Below are 21061 nucleotides of genomic sequence, written 5' to 3'. Positions count from 1 at the left end.
CGAGAGAAATGACAACTTAAACTAATCAGATTTGAACTATTTAATTCAGTAATGTTCCGATTATCATCCTTTTTTGAACGTGAATATAACATAACAGAACATAAATATGAGATCTGATGTTTTATAAAGGCCGCATACCCCCTGCGGCGTATTCAGGTTTGGAATTTAGTTTTTCTGCCGCTTCTCTTGCTAACGTGTTCGCCCTCTCGTTCCCTAGCGTACCAATCTTCGCCTTTACCCAAAAGAGTGTTACATGAGTTCGTCTTCTGCAGCACTCTTCCAGGCTCCGGCGGATCTCGGCTACCTCGGAATCGAGAGATCGTCCACTATCGATCGTTAGTGCTGACCTAGAGTCACTGTATATTTTAGCGTGACGCTTGTTTTTATCTATCGTATAGGTCGCGTTTCGTAGTGCCGTCAATTCAGCTTGAAATACTGTTCAGTGTGGCTCCATTTTTATATTCTTTCTATTTATTTCTATTCCATCTTCTCATTCCGTCCAAGCGGTGCCCACTCCTATATTTGTTTTGTTGCCGTCCGTATAGATTTGTGAGCCACTGTGGCGATTTCTTCTTGATTTGTGGGATCACGGATCCAGAAGAAATTTAAAAAAATCGGATTATAACCTGCAGCTAAGTTTCATCATCGAAGGTCGAGGCAGAATACGAAATTCCACCCGTATCACCTCGACGTCCGCCGTTCCACAACTGCGCGTTTTTGAAAGCAGTTTTTGCCGCGCACCACCACTTTGTGGAAACAGCTGCCCACTGAAGTATTTCCGAACCAATTCGACTTAAAGCCCTTCAAGAAAAGAGCGTACCAATTCTTAAAAGGCCGGCAATGCACTCGCGAGCCTTCTAGCATTGAGACTTTTGGCATGGGCGGCGGTATCAATTAACTTCAGGTAAGCCTTCTGCCCGTTATCCCCCTGTTCTATAAAAACAAATATTTAGCCGTGGGTGTCATACTCAGAAGAAGTGCAAATTTACATGACTTATATTTATTGAAATGGCGCTTAAAAACTAAATTCAAATCTTTGTAGATAGACATTTATAGTAAAGAAATTGTCCTTGAATATAATTCTAACTAACTCGGCTATTGCCATTGAGACAGTAATGTATGTAGATATATGTATTGAAAATAAATATGGTAATTGATCTAGAAATTATGATAAATAACTATTGTAATTTAAACATAAATTTTTGATTACTTGTTTGTACTGTCTCTGACGAGTATGAAGTTAAAAATGTTACTTTATTTTACGTTGCTGGCATCGATTGGACTAACTTGGGGTAAGTAACATACTTTTCGTGTATGGAGAAATATTAATTTTTAGGTTATGTCAGATATATTTGGCATTTTTTCATCGAAATTGTGAGGATAAGTTGTGAAGTATGAATAAGTCAGACAAAAATTTATTGGGAATGGAATTAAGTAAATGTGTTGTGTATTGTAAATAAATAAAAATCATTGAGCCTTATTTTCCATGAAACATTTATCCATCTTACTAAAGTTACACATACTAAATGTTATTTTATTCAATACGCATAGAGTAAAGGCCACCTGCAATCCATCCATCCTGGATCCATCATTTCAGCATTGTTTTCCTCCAACTTCTTCTGTTCCCCACCATCTATCTTAAGCTCATTGAACCACCGTGAGACCTCTTTTTTCCCTGACCTTTTCTAACTTTTTACGAATCACTACCAACAACCTCGTTGGTAAATCTGCCATTGTTCCTGCGAGCGGTGTCCATCCCATTTTGCCATGGGATACCGCATGAATTACTATTGTTTTCATTCCTATTTGTGTATTTATTAAGTTGTTCTTTAGTTTTCAATTAAGTAGGTAGCGAGAACCATTAAACACTCTTATAAATAAAAATGTCTAATTACAAATATTAAGGAAAAGTAAGAACATTAATTTCTTTGATAACGAGTCATGTGCTTTCATGTAATTAATTTTATTGGTTTTTATCATTTTGTATTAATTGTCTTTTTCATTTAATCACTTTTATTATAACCGTCAGAATTAAATGAACATTTTATTGCCATGTTTCTTTTTGAGATATACGTTTTCATTATATTATTTAATTCCTCCTCTGGTAAGTGTATTATAATTTTTGGTAAATTTGTCGAAGCACGGCTCCAATTTCTTTCTGAGTATTTAAATCACTCTGCAATGGGGTACCATGCAATAATGTGGTGCACTTATTCTTTAACCCAACAGAGACTTAAACATCATGTAATGAATTAAAGATGATACCATTTTTGGCTAATCTTAACTAACCATAAACGCTACTTAGAAAAAAAAATCTAACGTAACGTAACACTCACTGGGAACTGGGCCTACTTAATGTTACTTGGGGTACCATCCATGTCGTAACGATACGAAACATTTACCTGTTTAATGGCGTAATCTAATATAAAATTCTCGTGTTCAACAACCCCAAAATAATCGTACCCATTCTCCTCCGAAACGGCCGATTCTTATGAGTAAGTAAGTCTGAGAATCGACTACTACCTATATTTCAACCCTCTAAGTGATGGAGGGTCCACCCCTGAACTCTTATTTTTTAGTTTTTTTTCTGTTTTATGATAAAGCAAAAAAAAATACATACAACCCTTAATTTTAATTGTAAACTTATACGACGTTTGAGGTTTTTTTAGAGAAAAACTCAAAGAACAACCTACAAAAATTTCATTCCGGAAATCCAAATAGTCTCTGTGGTAGCATACGCTTCCTGTCGCGACCACTTAATTGTTCAGAGATACCCAAAGGCCACGGCTCCAAGTAGAATATTGTATTTTTAGTTAATATTACTGTTATAGTTTTAAAGATTTATTCGTCTATATGTTGTGTCAATTGATGCGTATTAGGTTGTTTTATTCATCATGTTCTTCCTAAGATATCTGTATTTTCATCATTTTCATAATTTGATATACTATAAGTTTTTTTTTTATAGAGCAGGGGGCAAACGGGCAGGAGGCTCACCTGATGTTAAGTGATACCGCCTCCCATGGATACTCTCAATGCCAGAGGGCATTAAAAGTAACACAAGTACTATAATAAATGTTACAATAAAATACCTTGTGACATATTAAAACTAATTTTACGGATTGTCTTTTTAAAGTACACTGCAACCAAGCTTATTACAAATTAGAGGATATACATTTTTTCTTATATTTAGACGCTACTTATGCAGCGAAATACATATGGACGGTCCAACAATTTGTCCCCGAGACAACTACATAATCTGTATCATCAAATTCGTGTATATAATTTTAAAGTCCAAGCCAAATCATTTGGTTGCTGATGAAATTTTGCATATTTTTGTAACTTTTTATTCGATAATACGATAAACTGTAGTTATTTTATTTATATCTCATTCACTGTTTTATACTCCATTTTGTAACTAAAATCATCTTTATATTTTATTTTTTATTTAACGTTCAAAAGTGTCATTTTAGGTCTTATTGGACTGAATGATTTTACTTTGAAAAAATGGCGAGCATCTTTGAAAATAATAATATTGTATCAATTTAATGAGTAATATAATTAAATAAATATTAATTATTTTAGGTCTAAAGCTTGGGATTGATGCTAAACCCAAAATTCTGGGAGGTGATGACGCACCAGATGGCGCTATAAAATATCAGGTGTCCCTCCAAAATTTGGGTAGCCACTTTTGTGGTGGATCCATCATAGATAAAAAATGGGTGGTAACTGCTGCTCACTGTATGGTTTAGTAAGTTCAACGCAATAATCAACTTATTATAACTAATTATGTAGCGCAGAAAATAAATCAAAGCATAGAAAAGCATTAAAATAAAAGAAACCTGTGTATACTTATATATAATTACTAGCGGACCCGACAGACGTTGTCCTGTCTACAGGACTTTAATTTGAAAATTTCAAACTTTTTTTAATAAGCTAAAACATTCTGGACCATTTTGATGAAAATTATTATTCAAATGTTATGACAATATCTAACGATACAGCACATGGTCTACAATAACACAATGATAACAAAACTTTTTTTTAATTTGATCGCAGCTCTAACGGTCGGTACAGACTAAAATTAAAATTCGAATATTATTTAAAATTTGACACTGCGATGGTAGCGCCGTCTGTCGGATCCAATGTAAAACATTCCAAAATCAACAACTACTAATAAATTAAAAATTAATTAAAAAAACATTGTCCAGCGGACAAAATTGTGAATCAAAACCATTCCCAGATCCCCTTGAGCACACACAAAAAATTTCGTCAAAATCGGTCCAGTCGTTTGAGAGAAGTTCAGTGACATACACACTCACACAATAATTATATATATAAAGATGTACACGCGTTAGATAACATCTTTGACGTTAAAAGATAAATATATTTTCCAAAATTTTTATATCTCGCCATATTTTACGTTTATAGAAAAAGGACAGTAGAAAAAACTGAAATGATCACTATAGCAAAACATCACCAAACCGACACCCTGATGTCGGATAGGTCGTAATATCGTGATTGTATCGTCTCGCGAGACCGCGAAAGAGGTACTTTTTCATTCCCACCACCATACAGGATACTATGATTCTAAAATACTTTTTTCCAATATTTTGTTAAACACAACCCATGAGCATTTTTATCGAAATTTTTGAATTTACAGTCGTCCAAGCAAATCTTTCAAAGTTGTAGTGGGAATCAATAAACTGTCTGACATGGGTAAAGAATATACACCAGATAAAGTGATAATCCACGAAAAGTATGACAAGAAACTTTTTACAAATGATATAAGCCTTATAAAAATCGAGCCTGGAATAGAACTTAATGATAGAGTGAACCCAGTGGATTTGCCTACTACTAACATCAATTCAGGAGCAACTCTGACATTAACAGGATGGGGCAGGATTAGTGTAAGTTAAAATACATCACTCAATCTATGTTCAAATCTTCTGGATTTTTAATTTTTTACCAATTTGTAATTGGGAACAGTGTTGGCCTAGTGGCTTCAGCGACTGACTCTCTTACCTATGGTCTTAGTTTCGATCCCCGGATGTGCACCGATGGACTTTCTATGTACGCATTTAACATTTGCTCGAACGGTGAAGGAAAACATCGTGAATAAACCGACATGTCTTAGACCCAAATAGTCAACGACGTGTGTTAGGCACTGGAGACTAATCACCTACTTGCTTATTTTTAAATATGATCATGAATGAGATTCAGAAATCTGAGGACAAGACCAAAAAGAGATTGTAGCGCCATTGATTTATTTATTTTATATATCCATATATTGCCTTATTGCTTGAGCGATGAATAAAATTTCACCAATTCTTCTTTATTTTTTTGTAAAATCGTGACTAACATAAGGTTGTCCCGGGATAGGCTATCCGACATGTTGCTAGAGCAGAGATTGCATCGGGAAAAATTCAGTCATAAAATAGTCAAATATCTCGCTAAGACAAATAGCACCAGGTTTCCACCAGGAGCCTGGTCCTATTTGTCGCACTCGCACATCAATATCATGATGATATTTATGAAGTAGTTATCACCAGGGCACGGTTGGAGATGCCAACCCTTTTAAGTAAATAAAGTCCATTTTTAGGAAAAGGCTCTTGACAATCTAGCTTCTCAGCCTGATAGACTACTATTCTGTGTACCTAAATAAAGTTAAATATATAATATTTCCGAACCAATTGGACTAAGGATTCCTCAAGAAAAGATCGTACCAACGTGAGCGTTCGGAAGCAGCAGTATCTTAGCAGAGCGTCCTGCCGGTTTGCGTCCTGCTATAAAAAAATGCTTATTGCTATTGTACTATTAAATCGATCGATTCGGATTAATATTATAAAGCACTTATTGATTATCAATGAGTATCTGCAATATCTAAGCTGGCGATATCTTTCTAACATAAAGTGAAATGATTACAGAGCGATGGTCCACTACCAAATAAACTTCAGATTGTTGAAGTAAATGCAATATCCGTTAAAGAATGCAAGATAAAGTATAAATTATACAAACAGCCGATTTTGCGTTCAAATCTTTGCACACGCGCGCCACCTCGAGAGGGAAGCTGTCAGGTAATAGTAATTACACAACGTTCTTCGCTCGTCATATTTTGATAACTATTTATGTTACCTGAATTATTGACATAAGTCTGGGAGTTTTTCACGTCATAGTTGGCACACTTCAACATAGCCACCGTCATCAATAGAATTCAGGTTTTGAATGCCAGAATGTTTCGAGTCAAAGCAACGTATTCGTAGAGCTGTCTGCCGTCTGTCTGTCTATTTTATAAATAATGTTGTTAATAAGTGATATTTACCAAGCCTTTATCGAATTTGATTTTGGAATAAAAAAAATAGTATTATGATATATTATAGACAAAATATTCCTACGTGCTGTTAAATATAATGAAAAAATCGAATATATTTGAGTTTTTGACAACCACACTTTCACAGGGAGATTCCGGCGGTCCTTTAGTAAATAATGGAACTATTGCTGCCCTGGTTTCCTGGGGGACAAGAAGCTGTGGTCACAGCAGAGTGCATCCCGATGTCAACACTAGAGTCTACTCTTTCGTTGATTGGATAAAAAATACAATGAGCAAGAATTAAAATGAATAAATATTTGCATTGAGTACAGACGTCTTTTAGTTCCCATATATAGTTAGTAGTTAATAAGATAGCCTAAATCTAGTTCAATTTAAGCCCAATAAGACAGAAGTTTTTCCATTGTCGTTACTTCTCTTTTGGATAATAATTTAAGAAGAGTCAGATATATCGGTTCGAATCCACGACCAATCCCTTTCTGAGCTGCATCTATCCCTTGGTGTAGAGATGTGGGTTTCCGTGGATTTGCAGTGGTTTTTGAAAAGCCAATAACAATTATAAATTTATAGCTAAAATTTCATGTGACATGTCATTACATTAACACTACGGCTTCAAAGTATCCCGCCCAATCTCTGTAATTTTGAATAGAAGTAATACATATTTATAGTAGTTCTTTTTATTAAGAATGTAAGTGTTTTTTTTCTTGTTGCTATAAACAGAAAGAATAATCATAATCAGTAAAGAAAATCGCCATCACCGAAGGCGATCAACTTCCGATCCACATTAGACCTGTAAAGTTTATCGTACGAACGAACGATAAATACATATTTCGACAGACACGCCTCAAATAAAACACTGCTCCTGACAATTCAAGTAGCGATTGGATCCAAAAATATGAATCGTACTTAAAATGCGGGCAATTATTTATAACGAATAAAATTATCATCAATATCTGTTTTATAAATGAAAGATAATTTTATTTCAAATGATATTTTATTTGATCAGTTCTATTATTAATTATTTTTTAATTCATTTCATTTTGTTCTGAATCCAATCGTAGTAACCATGGACTGAAGCAAATACATCAGGATATTCTTTGGCACAGGAAACTCCCCAGGACACGACTCCTATTTGAAGAGTTTTGTTCTTATCGTCCTGAATGACAAGAGGACCACCGGAATCGCCCTGCATGAGAGATATTAATATTAAAAGATATTGATTTACAGGAATGTACTATATTGTTGATGCACACTTATTGATATTCTTATTAATGACAACAATCCAGAAGTGTATTGATTGTAGGCTTTGGCCTCAGATCGAAAAATTTCATCGCTTTTTTGTTTTTGAAGATGATCAGTCTTCTTTCCATCAGGATAAGAAATCATGATCACGATGTTTTAACTTTACCCTACGAGTATTAAATGCAATCAAAGAATATGAAACTTTTGAATACATTCACCATTCTAGGTACTATGATTATTATGACCTACTTTTTAAAACCATATTAATAAAGCTCGATAGTAACGTAAAACTATCAACAATTAAAAATATTGTAGCACATTTCATTACTTACATGGCATGCACCTTTGTTGTTCGGACGCTTAACGCAGAGTTGTCCGGCGTCTACGGGCACTAAATCCGGGTAAGGCGAGCGTTTTAATTGTTTAGTGCAGTCATCATTGCTTATTGTTTCGAACTCCAACATTTGAAGATTATTTGGTACAGTACTCCGATCCTTTAACAATTGTTAGTTTTTTAATTTTATATAAAACAATATGTTTAAAATAAATTCTTAATTTTTTTTAAACATATTGTTTGGCATATTTCTACAAGTGCCCATGTGCAATAATTACTCATTTGACTCGTTCGGTTGTTTAGGAATTGAGTTGAACAACAGCCCGAAATGGGATGGTCGAGTCAGAGTAGGGAATAGATATAAAACAGGCGCACGGGCCATTTCATTAACAAGTTACACTTACATAGCAATTAACATCTAACACAATTAATTTTTGTATATGAGTCCTTAATATTGAGCAAAAATAGAATCCTCTATTATTTAAAGCACACAGTAATAGAACACTAATATTTTTCCCAAAACATTAAAAATTAAATATATTAATCTTACTTACATAATCCGTGTATCCCCAGCCAGTCAAGAGACATTTCTTTCCAACGGGTGCCATTTCTTTTAATAACTCAATGGGTTGAATCTTATCGCTGTATTTGATTTTACCTTCGATCTGTATGATGCCTATATCAAGTGGATCAGAATACTCCTCATGAGGGATCAATTTCTTAATCTTGTATCGGTCGCCGCCTTTATCAATCGTGTGAGTGCCAACGACTATTGACATATCTTTCATGTCTGTCCTAAAAGTTTTTGAAAATAAATAAACTATTATTATAGTTTATTAAACTCATATATGCAACTAACTAATATATTAATAGAAAAGAAAAATCTACTTACTCATAAATGCAATGAGCTGCAGTTAACACGTACTCTTCGTTTAAAATGGACCCTCCGCAACTGTGCCATTCTTGGTTTCCACTACGAACACGAATTGAAATTTGGTAAGTAGCCATGCCTGGAGTGGCATCTTTGCCACCTATTATTCGGCTGTCTCAATCTATAGCTTCCGAAACCTTCACTTCGCCTGTGAAAGAATTATATTTTATTCGGCTACGATTCGTGCGTGTAGGTTTAATATTCTGTGCACGTGAAACGGCATAACAAAGTAACAAAAGAAAGAATTCATTGTTGTCAAGATGTTGCAGATAGTGTGAAATTAAATAATTCTCATAGAGATTAAAATTCTTTCGAAATAGTACCATCATCGGTTACGACAACAAACGAGTCGTGTCTGTATCCATCGTAAAACTATACAGAATTGGGTAGAATTAAAAAAAAAGAAATTTATCTTACCAAAAAGTCCCTGGGACAGAAGAAGTAATATTACAAAATGTAGAAACATTTTCCTTGGAGGCCTGTCCTTGCTTTGAAATTTCTCATTTTCAACAGAATATTTATACCTACTAAAAATCTACATAATTAAATGGAAAAATATGTAAAATACGTAAATTAAAAAAAATGGTTTTTGTGTTTTATGATATAGATAAATATTATTGAATTGTATGTGTGTTACCCGAACGTTTATTCATACATTGTGGTAGTGATGCTGCTGGTATTTTAACGTCGAAGTCGCATGTAGTCGCCAGCCTTATCCTTTGGGTTATGGTGAAGAGCTCCAGGTTGTGGTGGAGATCGTCGTTCCTCACGTAAAATGGCACATCGGTCGCGGTTCTCATGGATCTCGACTGCAGGCACTCGCGGTTACCAGGACTTGATAAGGAGAGCTGACTTCGAGTTTAGTCTTTCCAGCTCAAAGCGATAACAGTTATGACATCATTCCAACGAAGACCAAACGAAGCAATGTAGAGAGCAGCTCGTCCGCATTGTAGCTTTTAAATATAAAGTCGTCTCTCGTACAAATAATAGGTTCGTTACGTATACTACCGTTACGGTTACTTGAGCAATTTATGTAGAGATATTTTAAAAACTATCAATAATTATATAATAAAAAGTGATTGTGTAGTTTAAATAAGTAAAGAGAAAAACCACACGTTTTAGAAATATCATTCATTTATAAAATATGATTATTAACATAGATGTTAATTTTCTCTTTTTTGTTTTTTACCAAAACCTCATGAATTAATTAGGTATCTTTCTTGTAATTAGTTAATGTTTAATTAACTAGCTTATTTATTGTTATTGTGCGTATTAATTACATAGCCTTGAAGTAGTTTCTTGATAGCCATAATTTGTTTTTAATATTTTTTGTTTTTATAATGAATTTATTTTAAAATTGTTTTATTTTTTCACTGGTACGGAAGGAGGACGCGACGGTCCTGTAGGTTAGTGTATTGTGTAACTAAGCAACATATGTCAGTATTATATTACAAAAAGGTTTTCTTTCCCGGACGAATGTCTGGGGTAGAACGACTTTAAATATTGGCACTTTTCACAAGGACAAAAGGACAAAAGGACCCTTTCTAGGCCTGCACGGTTTGTGCGTCAGCCATGTACAAAAGTTAGGAAGTGCATTATTAGGTTTATTGGATAGGAAATTAGTACGGAATTTGGAAAAGGATCAGATACATTTTATTATAAGTACGTATATACATAAAACATAGGTTATAATTTTATATTGTTAAGAAAAATGAAACTGGCTAAAATTTTATATATACATCAATATTTATATTAGATAAAAGGACAGAAATAGAAGTAGGAAAAGGAATATTTATGGATAAAAGCGAGGAAATAAAAGCGGAACGGTCATGTCTATTACAGGCAAAAAATATATGGTTAAAATCCCCAACGTCATTGCCACACTCACATGTGTCGTCAGGCAAAAGGTTAAGCCTTGCCAAATGCAAGGGTATGCATGCATGGCCCAGCCTCATACGTATAAGTGTCGAAGTAATATCTTTACCAAGCGTCAAAGTAGAAAACCATGGTTTAGGAGGTATATCCCCCTGAATCATGTTGTAATACCGTCCTTTCCTCTGGGATGTCACATTTATAAATGCTCTTATGTCCACCCGTTACTACCGCCTGCCTTCTATTAGTTACAAGCGATTTGATCCATCCGTATAGATCCCCACGAATTCCTAGCGCTAATAGCTTATGGAGGAGAATGACATGATCGACCCGATTGGAAGCTATTTCTTTCATGGTTTCATCAATTTGTTGTCCTTCGTCCATCCCCTTTAATATGTAAATAATGCAATGTAATATGCTGCTGCTGTGGTAGTTTTCTTTGGATAAGAGGACTTAACGTTTTATTAACTAATTTGTTATTTTTAATATTCTTAACCTAATTTTGTTTATAGTTTTCTACGATTTGTCTTTTATGTATTTATCTTTCATAAAAGGTGTACGATTAGTTGGATGGAACATTTTTGTCGCGGACCGCACATTGACCGTGTTAGTCGTACTTTCATTGACTGCTAAGCACTTATGAAAAAACATATTTTCAGAAATAGAGAATCAGAACGCGTATACTATACGAACTAGTATAATACAGTCTATCATTATTAAGACTTGCCACGCACTCACGAAGATTAAGTGTTTTAGTTCTATAGTCAAATCAATACTTATCACATCATCTCTAAGACCCAAGATGGTTTACCTTCTTGTAAAATAAGATTGATCTTTGTTCATTCTTTAACACAGATACAATTTGAAGCGCGGCTGTATTGTTACGTTTTAATAGTGCTATAAACGTAAATATAATATTGCATACTTTTATTGAATCACAAAGGCGTTCGAATGCAGTATTAAATAAATTTCAGGGTGAGTCTGGCGGACCTCTAGTGAGGAATGGAAAACAAGTGGGCATAGTATCCTGGGGGATACAGTGCGCTCGATGCTTAACTGACGTATTTGTATATACTACGACTGGATAAATGAGTGTATACAATAAATGAAATTCTTGATGCATAGCGCCTAAACATATTCATTACGAACTACACAGCAGATGTCATATCTACAAGCGGAACAAGGCATCTATTAACTTTCATTATTAATTTGTCATTCCGATTACACCTCTGTATAAGTAAACAATTTGTTTTAATTTATAAACGTTTTTTCTTAACATAAGTTATTCTTAACTTTCCTTTTATCCTTTTATTTTCATTGATATTATCATTGATCCTTCGAGCACGATTAATCAATATTCTGAAAAAACCAAAGTAGCTGACCTTATTAAAAAGCGCAGCAGTTATAAGGGTCAATTTGTAAGGCTCGGGAAGATGAGTAATTAAACAAATGAATGCTCGAATAATACTCTATATTTCAATAAATTTTCCTTATTAGATACAGATCTGCAAAATATAGATTATGTAGAGGTGACACCACAACTCCCATCCAACAGAAAAAAAATTATATAAAATTATATTTAGATAATAATCATCACTTTTTACCGATCGCGCTATCATGACAAATTTATTTGGTTGTAAAATATATAGAACCCTATACCCAGACCGATTTTAGGTGATCACAGGCACAGGATCACGACGTATATCTTACCGGCTGCGCCAGACAAATCACGACGATATTTAAAAGTTTTTTTTTTAATAAAAAAACTTTATTAGTTCAAGGATAAATGACAATATTGTAATTTATATAATTGTTATCACTTACACCTCTCGAATACAATTAAAATACTATGGAAAAATCCTATTTCTAAAATCTAATTCCTAGGCAGGAAGAGGTTGCTCGATGATCGAAATCGCTGATATTGACAGCGATCGCCACCTGCTTCTTGCCCAATTATGCTTTAACATAAAATTTAAGATTATTTTTTTATTTACTTGTGAAATTAGCTTTTACTTCCTTTCTTTCTTCAAAATCTTACAATTTCCATTAAGTGACAAACATATGTACAAGTCCGAGAAAAACGTGCTTACCAAAAAATATGTTTTTGGCATTTATTCACGTTTAAAGTTTAGTATAAATATGTTGTTGAAAATAAGAAATGTTACATTCAAGACAGGACTGTAATAAAAATATTTTTTCATTTAGGAATATTACTTCTCTTGTCCCAAGGACTATTTGGTAAGATAAAACTTATTTAATTATATATTTTTTATACGCAATATTGTGCAAATTTCGTCGATCCAAAAGAATACACTATCCATTACATTCATTTTGAACAAGAAGATACATTAAAATGAAAATAATTGCAACTCAGATTTATGAGTACGAACCTTATAAAATCATGTAACCCAATAAAATGAAGTATGTTTTATAGGCAAAGAGAACATTTCGGATGGAGACAGCCGAATAATAGGTGGCAAAGATGTCACTTTTTCAATATCTGAGCGTTTAATTTACTATCAAAAAACTATTGAAAACATATATATTATAAAAGAATTGGTGGGGTGATATTGTATCTGAAAGTAAATTAAGTTTTGATAAATTTCAACGTAAATTAAAAATCACTGAAAGATAATTTGAAAATAACCGTTAAAAAAACCGGTTACTAAAAAGTCGCAAGTTAAATATCACCAATACAACCAGATATAGATAAGAAATCTAATCATTGTTATATTTGTAAAAAAATTGTGTGGGGATTCAACGAATTACCACGATTGGGGAATTTGTTAGGGTCATACATAAACTTTGTTCAGAAAAATATAGAGTACCTACATTGAGTACTATATAGAGTACATATTACACTATACCAATTTTTTTGAGAGAATATAGAGTACATATTACACTATACCAATTTTTTTGCACAATTTCAGTCATTATGATGCACATTTTATCATACATGCCTTAATTTGATGAAGGTCGGGTGGAAGTTCTTCCGCAAAATAAAGAAATATATGTACATATCATTTTATAGGTACTTAAAATCAATAATAGTGATGTATCTAAGCTACTAAAACGTAAAGTTAAGCAAAAAGTTAAAATAATTATAATTTTAAAGAATTATCAAAATGCTGACTGACAAAAAAAGGTGTATTTCCATATGAAATAATTAGAGATTTTGATTCATAAAACTACAATCAAGTTCCAGATTTTTCACACTTTTAAAGTACTCTCACAGATTCCATCATTCCTAATGAAGATTATAATCATGCCAACCAGGTTTGGAAACATTAATTCAACTTTAAAAATTATTGAAATTATTAATATTTATTTATAAACGGTTTTATTTTTAAACAGATATTTTTGAAAATTTTAGATGTATTTGCATTAAATGGTACGATTTAGATTCGGCTCATAAATCCTACATAAATCTCTCACGTATCATACGTTATTAACCTTTTATTTGTACGAGAAATACTTATAATAAAATATATAAATAATTAAGTATTTAATATATAAACTAAATATTAAATACTTAATATTTAATTTATATTGGACGAGATGCTCTCTCACTTCAGTGCCCTCGAAAAGAGTTATTAAAATCAAATCAACTTGTTTGAATATAAATTGTGTAATGGCGGAGACCAAGAAAAGGTGGGCCGAGGGGCAAGTGGAATGCGGCGTAAAAAGAAGAAGAAATATGGGAAACACCACTCACCTTTAGTCCTCAGGCACTTCACTTGTCTCCGTGGGAGAAGACCACGCATAGAATATTAAGCGGTAAGTACTTGGTACTCTGCGGTAGCGTAAACACAGTAGTAGAAGTGAGCAAGCGTGACCTCGCGACGGCGGTAGTGGCTTCTCTCTGAGGCGCGGGCGCAAGTCTCATAGTCCCCTCCTTCCACACTTTAATATTGAGAGAGAGAGAGAGTGGTGTTTAAGGAACGGGTGCGGTTGGGACAGAAAATGAGGACAGAGAGGACTAAGGTGATTGGATGGCGTGAACATTGCCCCCGGCCTAAAAAACCTTTAGGTTTTTTATAAAGAGAAATGATAATAAAAAGACAAAAAAAAATAATAGTAATAACAATGAGAAAAGAAAATTGATATTCGCGATTGGTAAAAAAGATCATAGAACTATATGAGTTTGTTTAGCGGTTTGTAAAGCGATTTTGTAAAGCGGGTTGTAAAAGATTCATAAAGCAGTTTGGAGAGCGGTGTATTAAGCGGTTGATCGAGCGGTTTTAAAGCGGTTTTGTAAATTGTTTTGTAAGCGGTTTTAAAGCGGTTTTGTAAGCGGTTTTGTAGGCAGTTTTATTGGTTCGGTAATGGGCATAAACGCACAACAGGCCTTTTATAAATTCCCGTTGCAGTTTTGACTAAAACTACTCTACAAATTCCATCTTTTCCGGGATAAATTTCCATTACCTTTCCCAAAGGCCAAGAAAGTGGAGAAACGTTATCTGTCACTATAACTACAACTGTACCTATTGTGACAGGATTGGCTTGTGTATTCCATTTTGTTCTCGACTGTAGCAAATGGAGATATTCCAATTTCCATCGATTACTGAATGATTGTATCATACCATCCAACAACGCATATCGTTTTAAAAGTGAAACTGGTTCATCATCTACTTTCATTCTAGCGGGTATAAATTTTACTGGTGATGACATCAAGAAGTAAGCTGGAGTTAAAGCTGTGAGCTCAGATGGATCCTCACTTAAAAGTGTAAGCGGTCGAGAATTGATAACTGATTCAATTTGTGTAAGAACAGTTAACATTTCTTCATACGTTAGTAACTGTTCACCTACCACACGACGCAAATGGTTCTTAAAAGCCTTAACAAATATTTCGAAACAGCCACCAAAATGAGGACTTCGAGGAGGATTGAACTTCCACTGTATACGATTATTTGCAAGCTCAGTGGCAAATGTATCATGAAATTCAATCGAGTTTGTAAGTGTAAATATATCTGATAATGCATTTTTTGCTCCAACAAAATTCTTTGCATTATCTGCATAAAGAACAGAAATAGCGCCACGACGCGCAATAAATCGCTTGAATGCAGAAAGAAATGAACTGGTACTAAGGTCTGTAGTAAGCTCAACGTGTACAGCTCGAACCACCATACAAACAAAAATGCAAAGATAAGCCTTCATAGAGCGGACTCCACGTTTTCGATAAGGAATTATTGAAATAGGACCAGCATAGTCTACAGCGGTATGGACGAAAGCTTTAGATTCGTTTACACGATAGTCTGGTAAGTCACCCATGAGCGGTATAATAGGATGAGGATTTGCTTTAAAACAAAAGTTACATTTATGTATAACTGATCGCACTATGCTGCGGCACGATAGTATCCAATAACGTTGTCGGAGAATCGCCATTAAAGTGACTGGACCAGCGTGACAGTTATGACGATGATAATAGGAAATAATTAACTCAAGTATCCTGTCCTTTCGGGGTAACAAAATAGGATGCTGCTGATCATACTGTAGATTGGCATTTTTTAATCTACCACCAACCCTTATCAACCCATCAGCATCTAGAAAGGGACATAATCTTTGAATAGAACGCGAGCAGCGGCCACTAGTTTTAAGGCTATAGATGACATCATAGAAATATACCTTTTGTAAAACCTTAAATATCTGTATTTCAGCATAACTAATATCGTCAGCAGAGATATTAGTAGATCTAGGAAGTCTTTTTAGAAAACGGTATATCCATACCACTGTACGGAGAAACAATGACCAAGAAGAAACTCGATGAGACAGTTCTAAAATTGGGTTTGGATCACTCCACACTGTAGCAGGAGTAGAGACTATTTTTCTTTCTTCTTCTATATCAACAGCTGTTTCAGAGTTTAGAGATGTAATTGGCCACTCAGATGATTCCAATTCTAACCATTTTGGGCCAGTGAACCAAGTAGAATTATTTACAAATGCAGTGGGTGATAAGCCGCGAGATAGACAATCACTAGGATTTTGATCACCCGCAACATGGTGAAATTTTTCAGGTCGAATATGAGAAACTATTTTTGTAATGCGAGTAGCAACAAAGGTCTTAAAGCGGTGCGGAGATGCGGAAATCCAATGTAATGCAACCATTGAATCAATGAAACAAAAAATGTCATTAATGACGTGGCGTTTATTGTAAGTATCTATTACCCGCTGAACTAGCGTAGACATGAGTAAACATGCGCAAAGTTCTAGTCTAGCAACGGAAATGGTTTTAAGCGGAGCAACTTTCGACTTAGCACATATTAAGCGAATAATAGGCGGAGAGTTTAAAGTGTTGTTCGTCTTTAAATAAACAGTAGCGCCGTAGGCTTTTTCACTGGCATCCGCAAAGGCAATGATGGAAATTGTAGATTTTTCCTCAACCCCCAAATGTCGTGGAACTCGTAGCTGTCGTAAACATTGAAGCTCCCGAATATAGACATGCCAATCATTAACTATAGCCGAAGGAAGTGGATCATCCCAGCCTATTTTAAGAATATGTAATTTTTGTATAATTAGTTTAGCGTAAAGTATAACTGGTGCTATTAGTCCTAGGACGTCAAATTGTCGAGCTATTAAAGACAAAATCTTACGCTTAGTCACAGGGTTATTATGGTTAATCGAAACCGCGTACATAAAATCATCAGTGATTGGAGACCATTGTAAACCAAGAACTTTTAAATTATTTTCTGAACCATCAAAATCTATTTTTCCTAATTGACGATCTGAAGACGATAATTTTTCAATAAGCTCCGACGTATTACTGGCCCATTTTACAAGTTCAAAACCCCCAGCCTTAACGAGCTCCCGAAGTTCTTCGCAAAGTCTTAACCCGACAGGTAAGGAAGGCACAGAGTAACAAACATCATCGACGTACGTGTTATTTTCAATTATAGGAATAGCGGTAGGAAAACGTACTTTTTCATCATAGCACAGCTGGCGTAAGACTCTCATTGCAAGGAAAGGGCTACAGCGTAAACCGAAACAAACACGATTAAACTGATAAACACAAAGCGGTGAAGTTGAATTAAAGCGAAACAAAATTTTTAAATATTTACGGTCACTTTCTGAAACGCAAACCTGTAAATACATTTGTTTTATGTCCGCAATAAAGGCAAATTTATACAAATGAAAGTCTAACAAAATATTAAAAAGATCGCTTTGTAGACTATCTCCTATATACAAAATATCATTTAAGGATAAACCAGAAGATGTTTTTGCACTAGCGTCCATCACCATGCGCCATCTCGTGGAGGTCTTATCCAACCTCGCAACAGCATGATGTGGAATATAATAACCTTGGTTTTTATTATCACTTTCCACTAATGAAATGTAACCCTTATTGATGTATTCTGTAATAATTGCATCATATTCCAAACGAAGTTCCTTTGATGCTGACATTTTACGCTCAAGAAAATAAAATCGTTGCTTAGCCATATCATAAGAGTTTCCTAAAACGGCTGGACTCTCTGAAAAAGGTAACTTCACTGTATAGCGACCAGTGGAATCGCGAGAAAAAGTATTGGTAAATATGCGTTCATTCTTAATAGCGTCTGGACTCAAAGGGACAGAACATTGCACCTCTTCTAAATGCCAAAACTTTTTTATTAAATTTTCTAACTGCGGTTGTTCTACTAAAGAACACAGCGAAATAGCGGTATAACTGTTACAGTTATTGGTGCAATCAGAACCCAATAAGGGGACGTTACCGATGATAATATACCCGAATATTGTTTCGAAAGCGGTAGGAGTGCCAGGTGCGCCAGTAACACGACCCGACAACATTATATCGGCGTAATGCGGTGCACCAATAAGTATCTCTATCTCTGACGGATGAAAATAATTTTCATCCGCCAAAGTAATATTGTTTAAATGTTTCAGCGAAGACTTTTTAACTTGTGCCACCGGTAAACAGTCTGTTATTTTGTCTATAGTAAAGGCATTTAAAGGTATAGAATTATTATTAATCCGAGAAGAAAGAACGGTAGAAACTTCTCCTATTATCGGATTTGAAGCGGAACCTATACCTTTTACAAACTTATTCGAAAATTTAGTAACCTTTAAATTTAATATTTTGCAACATTTCATGGTTATAAAAGTGCTTGAGACGCACAATCAATTAAAACACGAACTGTATGTGGTTTACCATTTAAATCATATATATATACTTGCGCCGTACCTAATAAACATGTATTATTACTTTCGGAAATAGCCGGCCGAATATTACAAAGTGAAATATTTGAGTTATTAATCGGCTGATTGTCGCTGCGTGGAGGTAAATTAGGTGTATTATTAGCGGGAGGCCCAGCAAGCGGCGCAGTTGCATTGCTCATGCGATTCAAGTTATTAGCGTGCATGTTTTCTTGAGAAACAGTCGCATTACGACACAGCGTAGAATGATGTCTCATGCGGCAATTACGACAATTCCATGCAGACTTACACTTATTTAACATATGCGATAAACTTAAACAGTTAAAACACCCTTTATTGTTTTTGATAAAAGTGTATTTATCATCTATAGACAATTCGTTAAATGAATTACATTTATATAAATTAAAATGATCGATGCGTTTACAAAATGAACAATTAGACCGCTTCTCTGTAAGCGACACAAACGCACGCGAAGAAACCGGTTTGTTATCGAATGTGCGAGTAGTATCCAAATGCTGAGCTATTCTATTATGCTCACGTACGAATGCAATTAAATCTTTATAACTAGGTATTGTAGGGTTGTTAATATTATGTAATTCGAAGGAACGAATTGTACTAGAATCTAATTTCTTCAATGATAAATATAGTAATATAAAATCAGCTAAATTTTCTAATTGCAATGATTCTAAACTTGATATTGCGGTGCAGTAATTGTCAAGAAACAATTGTAAATTTTTATGTGAAGCGGTGGTAAGCGGTTTGAAGTCTAGAATCTTTTGCATATAAGCTGAACCCAAACTTCGTTTGTCATGGTATTTGTTTATAAGCGTTTGCCAAATTAAAGCATAATTTTCAGCATTTGGAATTATACCTGCACAAACAGAGAGGGCCGAATCAGATAATTTACTTATTAAATATTGAATTCGTTCGTGATCTGTAAGATCAGGATTTTCATGAATGGTACGTTTAAAGGATTCGTAAAATAACGGCCACTTAATGACATCACCGTTGAAAATCATTAATTCCAACTTTGGTAAGTGAAACGATTTGCGTTGGTGTTGGTTTGCATCAGATAAATCATTCCTACCTACAACAAATTTATTAAATTTCTCAAAAATGAATTTACAGTGACAATACATGTCTTCAAATGAATTCATGCAATTAAAATTGACAGTGTATAAGGGATTAATAGTTAATTCGATAACATTTATTTTACTCACTGTTTCACAAAACGAATCCCGAATATTATCAATTGATATCATACCCGATAAAAAAGAATTTATGTCAGCCTCCTGCGAGGTTTTCTTTGACCTATCATACAAGTCTTGTACACGTGAAAATAAATTGTCTCGTTTTGCAATTAAAACGGCTCGATCAATTTCAAGCGAACTGTTAGCGCCTTGTTTCTCAGAAGCCGCTTTACGAGTCTCCATAATGACAAAGATATATATATATTAAATTAAATTAAATCAAATCAAATCGCGATTTGAAACAAACTAAAATAGTATATCGCGGCTCGAAAAGGACCAAACAATGTAATGGCGGAGACCAAGAAAAGGTGGGCCGAGGGGCAAGTGGAATGCGGCGTAAAAAGAAGAAGAAATATGGGAAACACGACTCACATTTAGTCCTCAGGCACTTCACTTGTCTCCGTGGGAGAAGACCACGCATAGAATATTAAGCGGTAAGTACTTGGTACTCTGCGGTAGCGTAAATACAGTAATAGAAGTGAGCAAGCGTGACCTCGCGACGGCGGTAGTGGCTTCTCTCTGAGGCGCGGGCGCAAGTCTCATAGTCCCCTCCTTCCACACTTTAATATTGAGAGAGAGAGAGAGTGGTGTTTAAGGAACGGGTGCGGTTGGGACAGAAAATGAGGACAGAGAGGACTAAGGTGATTGGATGGCGTGAACAAATTGAATTGTTAATTGTTTTTTTTATATTAAAACTATACACTTAATTAAAATGTTATCGTAGGAATTCATCAGCTAAATTAATTACCAGCAAAACCTATTTAGATAACATTATAAAGTTTAATATCATGAAATTAAAAAAATATATTATTATTTACTCTTCATTCTTATTTTAATCGAATCAATTTGAAAATAATGTTAACAATATAGGGTCTGAAAGGGGGTCATAATACATTTTCCCTCATTGGGGGTACGATTATTTGTAAAGCATAAACATACGATCAAAAGACTGTAAATAT

The 21061-nt window shown here is 34.5% G+C and overlaps 2 protein-coding genes across 6 annotated transcripts; one reads left to right on the top strand and one right to left on the bottom strand.

Moving 5' to 3' along the window:
- Positions 1 to 1225: 1225 nt before the first annotated feature.
- Positions 1226 to 6628, top strand: LOC123689813 (chymotrypsin-2-like). Of its 2 annotated transcripts, none has more exons than XM_045631452.1 (5): positions 1226 to 1292; positions 3583 to 3748; positions 4661 to 4907; positions 5925 to 6074; positions 6456 to 6628. In XM_045631452.1, the coding sequence occupies exons 1-5, from the start codon at positions 1235 to 1237 to the stop codon at positions 6609 to 6611; spliced, it is 777 nt and encodes a 258-aa protein (XP_045487408.1). In that variant the 5' UTR covers positions 1226 to 1234; the 3' UTR covers positions 6612 to 6628. The 2 variants fall into 2 exon arrangements, with proteins under 2 accessions (XP_045487408.1, XP_045487412.1); XM_045631456.1 differs by lacking the exon at positions 1226 to 1292 and adding an exon at positions 2001 to 2104.
- A 706-nt stretch (positions 6629 to 7334) lies between these two features.
- Positions 7335 to 15712, bottom strand: LOC123689830 (chymotrypsin-1-like). Of its 4 annotated transcripts, none has more exons than XM_045631496.1 (6): positions 14420 to 15712; positions 9250 to 9666; positions 8794 to 8980; positions 8456 to 8696; positions 7900 to 8061; positions 7335 to 7511 (listed from the first exon to the last, which is right to left on the bottom strand). In XM_045631496.1, the coding sequence occupies exons 3-6, from the start codon at positions 8907 to 8909 to the stop codon at positions 7356 to 7358; spliced, it is 675 nt and encodes a 224-aa protein (XP_045487452.1). In that variant the 5' UTR covers positions 8910 to 8980; positions 9250 to 9666; positions 14420 to 15712; the 3' UTR covers positions 7335 to 7355. The 4 variants fall into 4 exon arrangements, with proteins under 4 accessions (XP_045487452.1, XP_045487458.1, XP_045487451.1 ...); XM_045631502.1 differs by having other exon boundaries at positions 9488 to 9666; XM_045631495.1 differs by having other exon boundaries at positions 8794 to 9680.
- Between the last annotated feature and the right edge of the window lie 5349 nt (positions 15713 to 21061).

This window comes from Pieris rapae, chromosome 2 (genome assembly GCF_905147795.1).
Source record: "Pieris rapae chromosome 2, ilPieRapa1.1, whole genome shotgun sequence".
Classification (NCBI taxonomy): Eukaryota; Metazoa; Arthropoda; class Insecta; order Lepidoptera; family Pieridae; genus Pieris; species Pieris rapae.
This window is presented reverse-complemented; position numbering and strand designations above follow the sequence as displayed.

Coding starts and splice junctions, on each gene's coding strand:
- LOC123689813 (XM_045631452.1), top strand. CDS start 1,235: ATGAAGTTAAAAATGTTACTTTATTTTACGTTGCTGGCATCGATTGGA. Junction 1,293..3,582: donor ATCGATTGGACTAACTTGGG/GTAAGTAACATA, acceptor TAATTATTTTAG/GTCTAAAGCTTGGGATTGAT. Junction 4,908..5,924: donor CAGGATGGGGCAGGATTAGT/GTAAGTTAAAAT, acceptor AAATGATTACAG/AGCGATGGTCCACTACCAAA.
- LOC123689830 (XM_045631495.1), bottom strand. CDS start 8,909: ATGGCTACTTACCAAATTTCAATTCGTGTTCGTAGTGGAAACCAAGAA. Junction 8,062..8,455: donor GCTGGGGATACACGGATTAT/GTAAGTAAGATT, acceptor CAATTGTTAAAG/GATCGGAGTACTGTACCAAA. Junction 7,512..7,899: donor ACAACAAAGGTGCATGCCAT/GTAAGTAATGAA, acceptor TCTCTCATGCAG/GGCGATTCCGGTGGTCCTCT.